Below are 15347 nucleotides of genomic sequence, written 5' to 3'. Positions count from 1 at the left end.
CCTGCCTCAACAGGAAGGAGGGTACATCTTTAGTCTCCATTGTCTGAGGAGGCCTCACAAATAGCTGAGAAAAGAAGAGAAGGGAAAGATAAGGGAGAAAGGGAAAGATATATCCATCTGAGTACAGAGTTCCAGAGAATAGCAAGGAGAGATAAGAAAGCCTTCCTCATGATTAATGCAAAGAAATAGAGGAAAACAATAGAATGGGAAAAACTAGAGATCTCTTTAAGAAAATTAGAGATACCAAGGGAATATTTCATACAAAGATGGGCACAATAAAGGACAGAAATGGTATGGACCTAACAGAAGCAGAAGATATTAAGAAGAGGTGGCAAGAATACACAGAAGAACTGTACAAACAAGGTCTTAGGTAACCACTATGGTAACCACATTGGTGTTACCATCTATCGCCTAAAGATAGATAGATACCCTGGAATGTGAAGCCAAGTGGGCCTTAGGAAGCATTACTATGAACAAAGCTAGTAGAGGTGATAGAATTCCAGTTGAGCTATTTCAAATCCTAAAAGATGATACTGTGAAAGTGTGGCACTCAATATACCAGCAAATTTGGAAAATTCAGCAGTGGCCATAGGACTGGAAAAGGTCAGTTTTCATTCCAATCCCAAAGAAGAGCAATGCCAAAGAAGGTTCAAACTAGCACACAATGGTACTCATTTCATATGCTAGCAAGGCCATGCTCAAAATCCTTCAAGCTAGGCTTCAACAGCCTGGAATTTCACACTATGTACTCTGCATATAAGTTAAATAAGCAGGGTGACAATATGCTGCCTAGATGTATTTTTCCCAATTTGGAACCAGCCTGTTGTCCCATGTCCAGTTCTCACTGTTGCTTCTTGACCTTCATACAGGTTTATCAGGAGACAGGTAAGGTGGTCTGGTATTTCCATTTCTTTAAGAATTTTCCACAGTTTGTTATGATCCACACAGTCAAAGCCTTCTGAGTATTCAGTGAAGCAGAAGTAGATGTCTTTCTGGAATTCTCTTGCTTTTTTCTATGATCCAACGGATGTTAGCAATTTGATCTCTGGTTCCTCTGCCTTTGCTAAATCCAGCTTGAACATCTGGAAGTTCTCAGTTCACGTACTGCTGGGGGGGAAATGGAAACAGTGACAGACTTTATTTCCTTGGGCTCCAAAATCACTGTGAACAGTAACTACAGCCATGAAATTAAAAGATGCTTGCTCCTTGGAAGGAAAGCTATGACAAACCTAGACAGTGTATTAAAAAGCAGAGACATCACTTTGCCAACAAAAGTCTGTCCAGTCAAAGCTATGGTTTTTCCAGTAGTCATGTATGGATTTTGAGAGTTGGACCATAAAGAAGGCTGAGAGCCAAAGAATTGATACTTTTGAACTGTCACGCTAGAGAAGACTCTTGAGAGTCCCTTGGACTGCAAGGAGATCAAACCAGTCAATCCTAAAGGAAATCAACCCTGAATATTCATTGGAAGGACTGATGCTGAAGCTGAAGCTCCAATACTTTGACCACCTGATGCGAAGAGCCAACTCATTGGAAGAGACCCTGATGCTGGGAAAAATTGAGGGCAGGAGGAGAAGAGGGTGACAGAGAATGAGATGGTTAGATGGCATCACAGACTCAATGGATATGAGTTTGAGCAAACTCCAGGTGATAGTGAAGGACCGGGAAGGTTGGTGTGCTGCAGTCCATGGGGTTGCAAAGAGTCAGACACAACTTAGTGAGTGAGCAACAAAAGCCAAGTAAAGCCTTCCGTAAAAGTTAGCTGCCATTAGTACAGTGATTATTATTATAATTGTGCTTTGGGATTGTTAATCCCCAAGGTTTGTTCTTAAGAGCCCCGAGTGGGGCCTAGTAGTCATAAGAGGGCACCTTAGACATTGGCCAGGAGTACCCCACAGGCAGAAACTCAATGTGGCCCCTTTTCTTTGGCTTTGAGAGTTTGACACCCATCTGTCCTGAGCAGGAGCAGAACCTATGACAGAATCAAGCATGTCTGTTCCATGTCAACAAGGATTTTGTTTTGTTTATTGCTGTAGACCCAGTGCCTAGAATGGGTGTGGCACATTGTACATGCTTAGCCAGTATTTGTTAAAGATAAATTTGGGGGTTCTGATACACATCAAGAGGATCATGGCAGGGGCCAGTGCCTCCAATTCAAGTATAACATGAACTCCTAACTGGAATCAACTAAATCAGTCTGCTGAAGCTCAAGGTAAAACCAAATGAACAATTTTTATCCCCTTCAGAAAACTAGTCATCCAGTTCTAACCAGGAATAGTTGTGTAGATTTTCTAATATTGCCAGAAAGTCAGTCTCAACAGGCTTAAGATAAGCAAACAACACAGTCAAGATTCCATCCAGACAATTCCTGGACAGAGAGAATGATAGAAATAAAGATTGTAGCCTGGATGCCAAGCCCAGAACATAACCCAAAGGCTCATCTCCCCAAGATACGGACTTCCAAAGACAAGACCAAAATCAAAACAAAGATCGGACTCAAATAAGATTTCTAGTTGGCATCAGTAGGACATAACACCAGGATTCTGGTTTTGAGCAAGGAAGCAATTTAAAGTTTCTGTCTTTGGGATTGGCAAAAATGTGCAGCAATCCAGAGGGTGAGCCCAGGCTATTTATTAGTCTTTGGTTTGAGTATATACTAGAAGTGAAGACAAGGAAGTGGGAGATTCTTTCCTTGGCTCATTTTTCTTTTTTCCCACTTTGGGTTCTTAACCCTTCAACCTTTGAGCAACAGGTAATTTGGGGGAAGGCACACAAGTTTTTAACTTTTTCTTTCTATACTCTTGACAGATCCCACTACTGCGTCCATGCCAACGCAGCATCAGCTCACATCTCATTCGATCTGACACCATCTTTAAGGATCTTGAAGAAATGTCTGTTGATTATGAGCCACTTAAGAAGAGTTCATCATACAATATCTTGACATGGGAGAAGGTGAGTGTTAGTTCCGGCTGAAGTTGCAGGTTAGGGGCGGCGGGTGCACAAGTCAGAGGCGTAATTTCTTCTTGCCTATCTTTTTTCCTGCTGTAGCTCAATACTAAGGGGATGTTTGGGGAAGGAGCTGCCATTTTTGGCTTTTAATTTGCCTGTTGGTTTACATTTTCTGTCCAATTCTAAAAACCAAATAATCAGCACTGTAATTTATAAGGTATGGGAGACAGTATTTCTGGAAAAAAAAAGTTTGCAGATATTTTCAGTTCTTTCATGAAGAAAACTAATAGAGATTTTTATGGATGTAAAAAGCCTCTACAATTTCTAATTCCAAAAATCCCAAAGGTTAGGGCACATAGTATGGTTTCATAAACACATATCCATATGAAAAATCATTTGATATGAGAGGGCATGTATGTGTATTTCATGCATCTAGCTTTGCCAGCCAACTGGCATGTATTTCATGCATCTAGCTTTGCCATCAACTGGAAAATCAGTAGACTGTCCTCATTAACACCTCCATTCACAAACTATTGTGTGGTTAATTGGATTGGCTTTTTCTACATCAATCATGATGATCATATTATTTTTCCTTCATTCTTTTAATATGGTATATTACATTTGATTTTCATAATATATTATATAGTGATTTTCATATGTTAAACCTCCTAATTCTGGGATAAATCCCAGTCGCTCATCATGTATAATTGCCCTTAAAATGCTGTTGGATTTGGTTTGCTAGTATTTTGCATGTGTATTCATGAGGGATATAGGTTATAGCATTCATTTCTTGTGATGCCTTTATCTGGCTTTGGAGTCATGGTAATGCTTGCCTTGTAGAATCAGAAAGTATTCCCTCTTACATGTGTTTTGAATTATTTGTGAGGGATTGGTATTATTTAAAAGTTTGGTAGAATTCACCAGTGAAGCCATCTGGTCCTGTTTTTTTTTTTGTTGTTTCGAGGTTTTGATTACTGATTCAATCTGTTGCTATAGGTATATTCAGGTTTTCCATTTCTTTTTTATCCAATTTTAGTAATTTGGATATGTCTAGGAATTTACCCATTTCATTTAGGCTATCTATACAAGTATTCATAGTACTGTTTTATAATCCTTTTTATTTCTGTAATGTTGGTAGTAATTGTTCCCTTTCAATTCTGATTTTAATAATTTGTGTCTTATTTTTTTCTTAATCAATCTAGCTAAAGATTTGTCCATTTTGTTTTACTTTTCAAAGGATCAACTTTTGGTTTCATTGATTTTCCATATTGTTTTTCTATTCCCTATTTCATTATCTCTGCCTTAATCTCTATTATTTCCTTTCTCTTGGTAGCTTTGGGTTTAGTTTCATCTTTCTGGGTTCCTTAAGGTGGAACAATAGGGTAGTGATTTGAGAGCTTTCTTCTTTTTTTAACAAGCATATACAGCTATACATTTCTAAAGACTGTTTTTGCTGTACCACATAAGTTTATGTTGTGTTTTATTATTAATTCATGTCAAAGTATTTTCTAACTTTCCTTTTGATTTCTTCTTTGATCCATTCATTGCTTAAGGGTATGTTGTTTAGTTTCCACCTATCTGTGAATTTTCCAGTCTTCCTTCTGTTATTGATTGTATAGTTTTGTTCTGTGTGATCAGAGAAGATATTTTGCATGGTTTCAATCTTTTAAAATTTATTAAGACTTATTTTGTAGCCTAGCATATGGTTTATACAGGAGAATGTTCCATGTGCATTTCAGAAGAATACATATTATGCTCTTGTTGAATGGACTATTTTATATATATATATATATATATATATATATATATATATATATATATATATGTTAAGTTTACATTATTGTTTCAAGTCCTCTATTTTTTTATTGACCTTTTGTCTAGCTGTTTATTCATAATTGAAAGTGGGATACTGACGTCTTTATTGTTGTATAACTGTCCATTTCCTCCTTCAGTTCTGTCAATTTTTGCTTCATGTATTCAGGAGTGGGTCTGTTGTTCTGTTTATGACTGTTCTATCTTCCTGATGGATTGACCCTTTTATCAATATATAATGTCCATCTTTGTCTCCTACAACAATTTTGACTTGAAATCTGTTTTGTTTGATTTTAGTATAGCCACCCCAGCTCTCTTTTGGTTATCATTTTCTTGGAATCCCTTTAATCATCCTTTCACTTTCAACTTGTTTGTGTTTTTAGATCTAAAGCAAGTATCTTGTAGACAGCATACAAATAGATCATGTTTTTAAAACTCATCTTGCTAATTTCTGCCTTTTGATTGGAGAGTTTAATTTACATTCACAGCAATTACTAATAATAAAGGACTTCTGCCATTTAGCTCTTTATTGTACCTCGGTTCTTCCATTACTACCTTCTTTTGGATTTTTTAAAAATTTATTTATTTTAATTGGAGGCTAATTACTTTACAATATTGTAGTGGTTTTTGCCATACATTGACATGAATCAGCCATGGGTGTACATGTGTTCCCCATCCTGAACCCCCCTCCCACCTCCCTCTCCATCCCATCCCTCTGGGTAATCCCAGTGCACCAGCCTTGAGCACCCTGTCTCATGCATTGAACCTGGACTGGTGATCTGTTTCACATATGATAATACACATGTTTCAATGCTATTCTCTCAGATCATCCCACCCTCACCTTTTCCCACAGAGTCCAAAAGTCTGTTTTATACATCTATGTCTCTTTTGCTGTCTCACATGTAGGGTTATCATTACCATCTTTCTAAATTCCATATATATGCGTTAATATACTGTATTGTTGATTTTCTTTCTGACTTACTTCACTCTGTATAATAAGCTCCAGTTTCATCCACCTCATTAGAACTGATTCAAATGAATTCTTTTTAACGGCTGAGTAATATTCCATTCTGTATATGTACCACAGCTTTCTTATCCATTCTTCTGCTGATGGACATCTAGGTTGCTTCCATGTCCTGGCTATTATAAACAGTGCTGCAGTGAGTATTGGGGTACACGTGTCTCTTTCAATTCTGGTTTCCTCAGTGTGTATACCCAGGAGTGAGATTGCTGGGTCATATGGCAGCTCTATTTCCAGTTTTTTAAAGGAATCTCCACACTGTTCTCCATAGTGGCTGTACTAGTTTGCATTCCCACCAACAGTGTAAGAGGGTTCCCTTTACTCCAAACCCTCTCCAGCATTTATTGCTTGTAGATTTTTGGATAGCAGCCATTCTGACCGGAGTGAAATGGTACCTCATTGTGTTTTGATTTGCATTTCTCTGATAATGAGTGATGTTGAGCATCTTTTCATGTGTTTGTTAGCCATCTGTATGTCTTTTTTGGAGAAATGTCTGTTTAGTTCTTTGGTGTATTTTTTGATTGAGTCGTTTATTTTTCTGGAATTGAGCTGCAGGAGTTGCTTGTATATTTTTGAGATTAATTCTTTGTCAGTTGCTTCATTTGCTATTATTTTCTCGCATTATAAAGGTTGTCTTTTCACCTTGCTTATAGTTTACTTCGTTGTGTAAAAGCTTTTAAGTTTAATTAGGTCCCATTTGTTTATTTTTGGTTTTATTTCCATTACTCTGGGAGGTGGGTCATAGAGGATCCTGTGTTTTGCATATGTTTTCCTCTAGGAGTTTTATAGTTTCTGGTCTTACATTTAGATCTTTAATCCATTTTGAGTTTATTTTTGTGTATGGTGTTAGAAAGTGTTCTAGTTTCATTCTTTTACAGGTGGTTGACCAGTTTCCCAGCACCACTTGTTAAAGAGATTGTCTTTTTTCCATTGTATATTCTTGTCTCCTTTGTCAAAGATAAGGTGTCCATAGGTGCGTGGATTTATCTCTGGGCTTTCTATTTTGTTCCATTGATCTATATTTCTGTCTTTGTGCCAGTACCATACTGTCTTGATGACTGTGGCTTTGTAGTAGGCTCTGAAGTCAGGCAGGTTGATTCCTCCAGTTCCATTCTTCTTTCTCAAGATTGCTTTGGCTATTCGAGGTTTTTTGTATTTCCATACAAATTGTGAAATTGTTTGCTCTAGTTCTGTGAAAAATACCGTTGGTAGTTTGATAGGGATTGCACTGAAGCTATAGATTGCTTTGGGTAGTATACTCATTTTCACTATATTGATTCTTCCAATCCATGAACATGGTATATTTCTCCATCTATTTGTGTCCTCTTTGATTTCTTTTGTCAGTGTTTTATAGTTATCTATATGTAGGTCTTTTGTTTCTTTAGGTAGATATATTCCTAAGTATTTTATTCTGTTCATTGCAATTGTGAATGGAATTGTTTTCTTAATTTCTCTTTTTGTTTTCTCATTGTTAGTGTATAGGAATACAAGGGCTTTCTGTGTGTTAATTTTATATCCTGAAACTTTACTATATTCATTGATTAGCTCTAGTAATTTTCTGGTGGAGTCTTTAGGGTTTTCTAAGTAGAGGATCATGTCATCTGCAAACAGTGATAGTTTTACTTCTTTTTTTCCCAATCTGGATTCCTTTTATTTCTTTTTCTGCTCTGACTGCTGTGGCCAAAACTTCCAAAACTATGTTTTGGAATATTGGTGGTGAGCGTGGGCACCCTTGTCTTGTTCCTGACTTTAGGGGAGAGGCTTTCAATTTTTCACCATTGAGGATAATGTTTGCTGTGGATTTGTCATATATAGCCTTTATTATGTTGAGGTACATTCCTTCTATTCCTGCTTTCTGGAGGGTTTTTTTTTTTTTATCATAAATGGATGTTGAATTTTGTCAAAGGCTTTCTCTGCATCTATTGAGATAATCATACGGTTTTTATCTTTCAATTTGTTAATATGGTGTATTACATTGATTGACTTGCAGATATTAAAGAACCCTTGCATCCCTGGGATAAAAACCACTTGGTCATGGTGTATGATTTTTTTAATATGTTGTTGGATTCTGTTTGCTATAATTTTGTTAAGGATTTTTGCATCTATGCTCATCAGTAATATTGGCCTGTAGTTTTCTTTTTTGTGGCATCTTTGTCCGGTTTTGGTATTAGGGTGATGGTGGCCTCATAGAACGAGTTTGAAAGTTTACCTTCCTCTGCAATTTTCTGGAAGAGTTTGAGTAAGATAAGTGTTAGCTCTTCTCTAAATTTTTTGTAGAATTCAGCTGTGAAGCCATCTGGTCCTGGGCTTTTGTTTGCTGGAAGATTTTTGATGACAGTTTTGATTTTCATGCTTGTGATGAGTCTGTTAAGATCTTATACTTCTTCCTGGTACAGTTTTGGAAAGTTATACTTTTCTAAGAATTTGTCCATTTCTTCCAAGTTGTCCATTTTATTGGCATATAGCTACTGTTAGTAGTCTGTTATTATCCTTTGTATTTCTGTGTTGTCTGTTGTGATCTTTCCATTTTCATTTCTAATTTTGTTGATTTGCTTCCTCTCCCTTTGTTTCTTGATGAGTCTGGCTAATGGTTTCTCTATTTTATTTATCTTCTCAAAGAACCAGCTTTTAGCTTTGTTGATTTTTGCTATGGTCTCTTTAGTTTCTTTTGCATTTATTTCCGCCCTAATTTTTAAGATTTCTTTCCTTCTACTAACACTGGGGTTCTTAATTTCTTCCTTTGCTTTAGGTGTAGAGTTAGGTTATTTATTTGACTTTTTTCTTGTTTCTTGAGGTAAGCCTGTATTGCTATGAGCCTTCCCCTTAGCAGTGCTTTTACAGTGTCCCATAGGTTTTGGGTTGTTGTGTTTTCATTTTCTTTCATTTCTATGTATATTTTGATTTCTTTTATGATTTCTTCTGTGATTTGTTGGTTATTCAGAAGCGTGTTTTTCAACCTGCATATGTTGGGATTTTTAATAGTTTTTTTTTTTTTTCCTGTAATTGACATCTAATCTTACTGCATTGTGGTCAGAAAAGATGCTTGGAATAATTTCAATTTTTTTGAGTTTACCAAGGCTAGATTTATGGCCCAGGTTGTGATCTATCCTGGAGAAGGTTCCGTGAGTACTTGAGAAAAAGGTGAAATTCATTGTTTTGGGGTGAAATGTCCTATAGATATCAATCAGGTCTAACTGGTCCATTTTATCATTTAAAGTTTGTATTTCCTTGTTAATTTTCTGTTTAGTTGATCTATCCAAAGGTGTGAGTGGGTTATTAAAGTCTCCCACTATTATTGTGTTATTGTTAATTTCCCCTTTCATACTCGTTAGCATTTGCCTTACATATTGCGGTGCTCCTATGTTGGGTGCATATATATTTATAAATGATATATCTTCTTCTTGGATTGATCCTTTGATCATTATGTAGTGTCCTTCTTTGTCTCTTTTCACAGCCTTTATTTTAAAGTCTATTTTATCTGATATGAGTATTGCTACTCCTGCTTTCTTTTGGTCTCCATTTGCGTGAAATATTTTTTTTCCAGCCCTTCACTTTCAGTCTGTATGTGTCCCTTGTTTTGAGGTGGGTCTCCTGTAGACAGCATATATAAGGGTCTTGTTTTTGTGTCCATTCAGCCAGTCTTTGTCTTTTGGTTGGGGCATTCAACCCATTTATGTTTAAGGTAATCATTGATAAGTATGATCCCGTTGCCATTTTCTTTGTTCTTTGGGTTCGAGTTTATACACCCTTTCTGTGTTTCCTGTCTAGAGAAGATCCTTTAGCATCTGTTGGAGAGCTGGTTTGGTGGTGCTGAATTCTCTAAGCTTTTGCTTGTCTGTAAAGCTTTTGATTTGTCCTTCATGTTTGAATGAGATCCTTGCTGGGTACAGTAATCTGGGTTGTAGGTTTTTCTCTTTCATCACTTTAAGTGTGTCCTGCCATTCCCTTCTGGCCTGAAGAGTTTCTATTGAAAGAACAGCTGCTATCCTTATGGGAATCCCCTTGTGTGTTATTTGTTGTTTCTCCCTTGCTGCTTTTAATATTTGTTTTTTGTGTTTGATCTTTGTTAATTTGATTAATATGTGCCTTGGGGTGTTTTGCCTTGGGTTTATCCTGTTTGGGACTCTCTGGGTTTCTTGGACTTGGGTGACTATTTCTTTCCCCATTTTAGGGAGGTTTTCAACTATTATCTCCTCGAGTATTTTCTCATGGCCTTTCTTTTTGTCTTCTTCTTCTGGGGCTCCTATGACTCAAATGTTGGGGCATTTAACATTGTCCCAGAGGTCCCTGAGGTTGTCCTCATTTCTTTTAATTCTTTTTTCTTTTTTCCTCTCTGCTTTATTTATTTCTACCATTATATCTTTTACCTCACTTATCCTATCTTCTGCCTCAGTTGTTCTACTGTTGGTTCCCTCCAGAGTGTTTTTTTAAATCTCATTTATTGCATTATTCATTATTTATTGACTATTTTTTGTTTCTTCTAGGTCCTTGTTAAACATTTCTTGCCTCTTCTCAATGCTTGTCTCCAGGCTATTTATCTGTAACTCCATTTTGTTTTCTAGACTTTGGATCATTTTTACTCTCATTATTCTGAATTCTTTTTCAGGTAGACTCCCTATCTCCTCCTATTTTGTTTGGTTTGGTGGGCATTTATCATGTTCCTTTACCTGTTGAGCATTTCTCTGCATTTCTCTTTTCATCTTGTTTAGATTGCTGTGTTTGGGGTGGCCTTTCTGTATTCTGGCAGTTTGTGGTTCCTTTTTATTGTAGAGGTTCCTCCCTGTGGGTGGGGTTGGATGAGTGGCTTGTCAAGGTTTCGTGGTTAGGGAAGCTTGCTTTGGTGTTCTAGTGGGTGGAGCTGGATTTCTTCTCTCTGGAGTGCAATGAAGTGTCCAGTAGTGAGTTTTGAGATGTCTATGGGTTTGGTGTGATTTTGGGCAGCCTGTATATTGAAGCTCAGGGCTATGTTCCTGCATTGCTGGAGAATTTGCATGGTATGTCTTGCTCTGGAACTTGTTGGCTCTTGGGTGATGCTTGGTTTCAGTGTAGGTATGGAGGCTTTTGGATGATCTCTTATCGATTAATGTTCCCTGGAGTCGGGAGTTCTCTGGTGTTCTCAGGTTTTGGGCTTAAGCCTCCTGCCTCTGGTTGGCAGTCTTATTCTTCCAGTAGCCTCAAGACTTCTCCATCCATACAGTACCAATGATAAAACATCTAGGTTAATGGTGAAAAGATTCTCCACAGTGAGGGACACCCAGAGAGGTTCACAGTTACATGGAGAAGAGAAGAGGGAGGAAGGAGATAGAGGTGACCAGGTGAAGAAGAGGGGGAATCAAAAGGGGAGAGAGCAGTCTAGCCAGTAATCAATTCCCTATGTGCTCTCCACAGTCTGGAACCCTCAGAGAGGTTCATGGATTACATAGAGAAGAGAAGAGGGAGGAAGGAGATAGAGGTGACCAGGAGGAAAAGGGAATCAAAAGGAGAGAGACAGATCCAGGCAGTAATCAGTTCCCTAAGTGTTCTCCAAAGCCCAGAACACACACAGAGTTTCACAGAGTTGGGTAGAGAAGAGAAGGGGGAGAGGGGAGATAGAGGTGACCTGGGGAAGAAAAAGGAGTCAAGAGGGGGAGAGAGTAATCGAGCAAGTAATCACACTCCTAAGTAAAAATGGGTACGGAAGATTGGATTCTTAAAGGTACAACATTGACGACAAATACCAAAAAGCAAGGATTAAAAATCTAGAGTAGAGGTTAGACTCTCAAAAATACAATATTAAAAAACAAAAACAAAACAAAGTCATAAAAATTATAAAAAATATATATGAAGTTTGCTTTAAAAATAGGGTCTTTTTTGCAAGGTAATAGTAGGTTATAAAAATGAAAATTAAATGAGTAATAGAGGACTTAAAAATTTTTTTAAATTAAAAAATGATAATAGTAAAATTATATCTAGGAATTTCTCTGGAGCTGTTGTGGGCAGTGTGGGGTCAGTTCAGTTTCAGATAGTTCCTTGTTCCAGCTTATACTTCTCAAGATCTATAGGCCCCTTCCAATATAGTCGGTGCTAACTACAGGGTTTTAATCTGTTGCACCTGTCACTTCCAAAGCGGTTCCCCCTGTTTATTTTGGCTTCTTCTGTTTGACAGGTCTCTTCAGTGTCTAATTTCCACCCTGACACAAGGGGGTGAAGGTGGTCACTTATTTAGGCTCACTTGTTCAGCCGTGCTGTGGGGAGGGAGGAACACTGCAAGCAAATATCACTGGCGTGTGTGGGGAGTGCTCACAGTGTCTGGGCCACACTGGGTTTGCCCCGGTTCACGGGTGTGTGCTTTCCCAGTCTACACTGCTCAGGCTCCAGGTTGCTCTGCAGGGGAACTGTCTAAAGTGGGCCCTGGGTTGTGTGCACTTCCCAGGTCTAAGCCGCACAGGTTCAGGTTCTCGGGTACTCCACAAAGGCACAGACTTGGTTGGGCCTGCGTTTTGTGCCCTTCCCAGGTCCAAGCAGCTCAGGCGACCAGGTGCTTGGTGAGCGCACTCTCCCCAAGTGGGGAGGTACATCTTATCACCTCCCCCAGCCTAGCCGCTCAGTTTCCTGGGTGCACCGTCTCAGGTGTGTTGTGTGTCTCTTCTGGGAGCTGATCTCTGGCTGCAACCTCCAGGCGGATGTCAACTGTCCAGAATCCCAGGAAGTCTTGGTTAGCAGCTGGGAGCCTGCTCGCAGTTTGGTAGAGAATGCCGTCTCTGGGGCCAAGTTTGCCCCTCGCCTTCCGGCTCTGGCTGCCCCCTGCCTGCCTCCCTGCCTCTAGTGGGGGATGGGCCAGTCCGCAGCCAGCTAGCTCTCCTCTGGTGTTTGCTTAGTCCTTTATTCTGTGAGTGGGCCCGGCAGTGCCTTAGGTTAGGGCTTTTCACAAGATAGCTCTGTCTCTCTCTCTCTTTTTTCCTCTCTCTCTCTGACTATCCCACAGTTTGGGTTGCTATTTCACGTTAGCTCCCTCAGATTGCCCTCAGGGCATTCAGGCCCAGTCCTTACCCTAAGCAATGCAGCCCGTGCCTCCCTGTTCAGCCCCCTGCTTGCTGGTGGTGGATGTGAGCATCTGGACTACTTCTCTGCTGGGAGTTGCCGTTAGGCACATAATCTGTGGGTTTTATTTATTTATTTTTTTATGTTTTCCTCTCAGTTATGTTGCCCTCTAAGATTCCAAAACTCCCCACAGACCCGCTGGTGAGAGAGTGTCCTGGTGTTTGGAAACTTCTCCTCTTTTAAGACTCCCTTCCTGGGATGGGTCTCCATTCCTAACTCTTTTGTCTCTCTTTTTATCTTTTATGTTTTGTCCTACTTCCTTTCAAAGACAATGGGCTGCCTTTCTGGGTTCCTGATGTCCTCTGCCAGCGTTCAGAAGTTGTTTTGTGGAATTTGCTCAGCGTTCAAATGTTCTTTTGATGAATTTGTGGGGGAGAAAGTGGTCTCCCCGTCCTATTCCTCTGCCATCGTAGGACTGCCCTCCCTTATTTTGGATTTAATTTAAAAAGTTTTAGTGTACTGTTTTCATTCCCTTCTCATTTCCTTTTTTATATATTTTTAAGTTATTTTCTTAGTGGTTACCTTGGGGGTTACACTTAAGAAAATTAACATTTTAAAACATGTCGTTTTCTCTTTCTTTTAATTTGAGTAGGCTAACTATATATTTTATAGATTAATGAATAGAATTAAACTATTTATAGTCAACATTTCCTAACATCAGTCTAAACATTTGTCCTGCTGAATGTAGTAAACTCTCTATTAGTAAATTCAAGAATTGAGTCAAGTTGTTATAGGTTAAATATTGGGCTTACAGGCAGAAATTCTAATCTTTGATGTTCTCCCAAGCATGAGAGTTTCATGGCTATTTCTGCTAAGTTATTGCCCTGGTTTATTAGTTCAGGAGGGTGAATACAAGGAGCGGGCATGTGGCAGCAACAGTAGCAATAGCAGCAGCAGTAGCATCCCATGAAGGAGCTTTAATCACCATCCCAAGCAGATGTGCTGGCCTGGATGCTTCTCTGAGCTTCTCATAAATTATGACATCCCAATCTCTTATATCCCCAAAGGCTTCCCCACAAACCCAGCTCCGACTGCCTTCTCACTAAGCATCAAGTAGGGAGCTAGGCAGAAAACCAAATCAAATAGAGAAGTCAGACTAAAAGATGACCAAATCTCTATCCTTTCAAAGAGTCTGCCTGCAATACAGGAGAGCTGGGTTCAATCCCTGGGTTGGGAAGATCCCCTGGAGAAGGAAATGGCAACCCATTCCAGTATTCTTGCCTGGATAATCCCATGGACAGAGGAGCCTTGTGTGCTACAGTCCATGGGGTCACAAAGAGTCGGACACGACTGAGTGACCAACACACACTACCCTCTCCGAGTCTTTCCAAGTTTGCTGTTTCCTTCTTTCTTTTCTGAGCTGCTGCCTCCTACTGGTGACACAGGGAAATGCATGTTGTCTCTCAAGGACCCAAAGCTTACTTTTTCCTCCGAAATCCCTGGGGCAGAATGGGAAGGACTTCCTTAAGGCCTTGTTGTCTAAGACTACTTATTCCACACTTCCTTGGGTATAGAGTTGTGTGCCTTGTCCCTTTCAGTTCCAGTTTAGCAAACCCCCGTGTTTCTTCCCCATCCTCGGACCAGAGGATCCTCCTACTTAGAGCTTCCCTGACCCCTGCTACCTTCCCAACCTGGTTCATCTTCATCAATGAGTCAACTTCATATTCCCCAATGAGTCTGTAGAATATTTTTCCTCAATATGGCTTTTTATGGAGAAAAACAATTGTATGGAAAAGAAGTCATGCATTTTCATTCTTGAGAAAGAGCTGTATCCGTTATTTTGGTGCTTAAAGCTCGAGCTGATTAAATGCCTAGACTTTAGTCCCATTGCAGGATAAATGTTGCTAACATTTAACATGGTGGGGGTTAAGTAGCTTCCAGTTATTCCACTGTATTGGCCAATGAAGAGTTCATTTAGATTGCTGAAAGGTTCTCCCCTTATCATGTTTCTTGCTTTGCCCATGATGGCTTACTTCATAATTCACCATTATTATTTACAAATAGGTCTCCAAAGCCCAGAACAATATTCTTAAAAATCCTTTGATATATCAGAAGAGAGCATAATGCCCACTTCCCCATTGCTGCATAGAAATTTGTAGCTTACAAAGTTATTTTGCATAGATATAGGTGCATTTCATTCTCTCAAAAACTCTGAAATGTAGATAGGGAAGATACTATTATTCCCATTTTGGGTGGAAAAAACAGGTTCAGAGAGGTGAAAATGACTTGACCAAGGCCACAGTGCCAATCAGAGATACAGCTGGGACTCAGACTGAGGATTCCTCCCCAAATTCATACCAGTTTTCACTCAGCCATGTGGACTCTAGCAGTTCTCTAAATTTGGACAACCAATGCCCACCAATAACAATAGCAACTAATGCTTGCTCAGACTTTCCTGTGTAAAAGGCACTTCACATGTATCATTTCATCTAATTTTAAAAACAGCACACTAAAGTGTATATTATTATTATCCCTATATTAAAGA

At 39.1% G+C, this 15347-nt stretch overlaps 1 protein-coding gene across 1 annotated transcript in view; it reads left to right on the top strand.

Moving 5' to 3' along the window:
- Positions 1-15347, top strand: part of KIAA1210 (KIAA1210 ortholog) — a 43783-nt gene that overhangs the window by 9100 nt on the left and 19336 nt on the right. The window contains exon 5 of the mRNA XM_061137526.1: positions 2809-2952. Within this exon, the coding sequence (XP_060993509.1) occupies positions 2809-2952 (144 nt within the window). The remainder of the gene's footprint in view (positions 1-2808; positions 2953-15347) is intronic.

This window comes from Dama dama, chromosome X (assembly GCF_033118175.1).
Source record: "Dama dama isolate Ldn47 chromosome X, ASM3311817v1, whole genome shotgun sequence".
Lineage (NCBI taxonomy): Eukaryota > Metazoa > Chordata > Mammalia > Artiodactyla > Cervidae > Dama > Dama dama.
The sequence above is the reverse complement of the archived record's forward strand: the minus strand, read 5'-3'. Positions and strand labels throughout refer to the sequence as shown.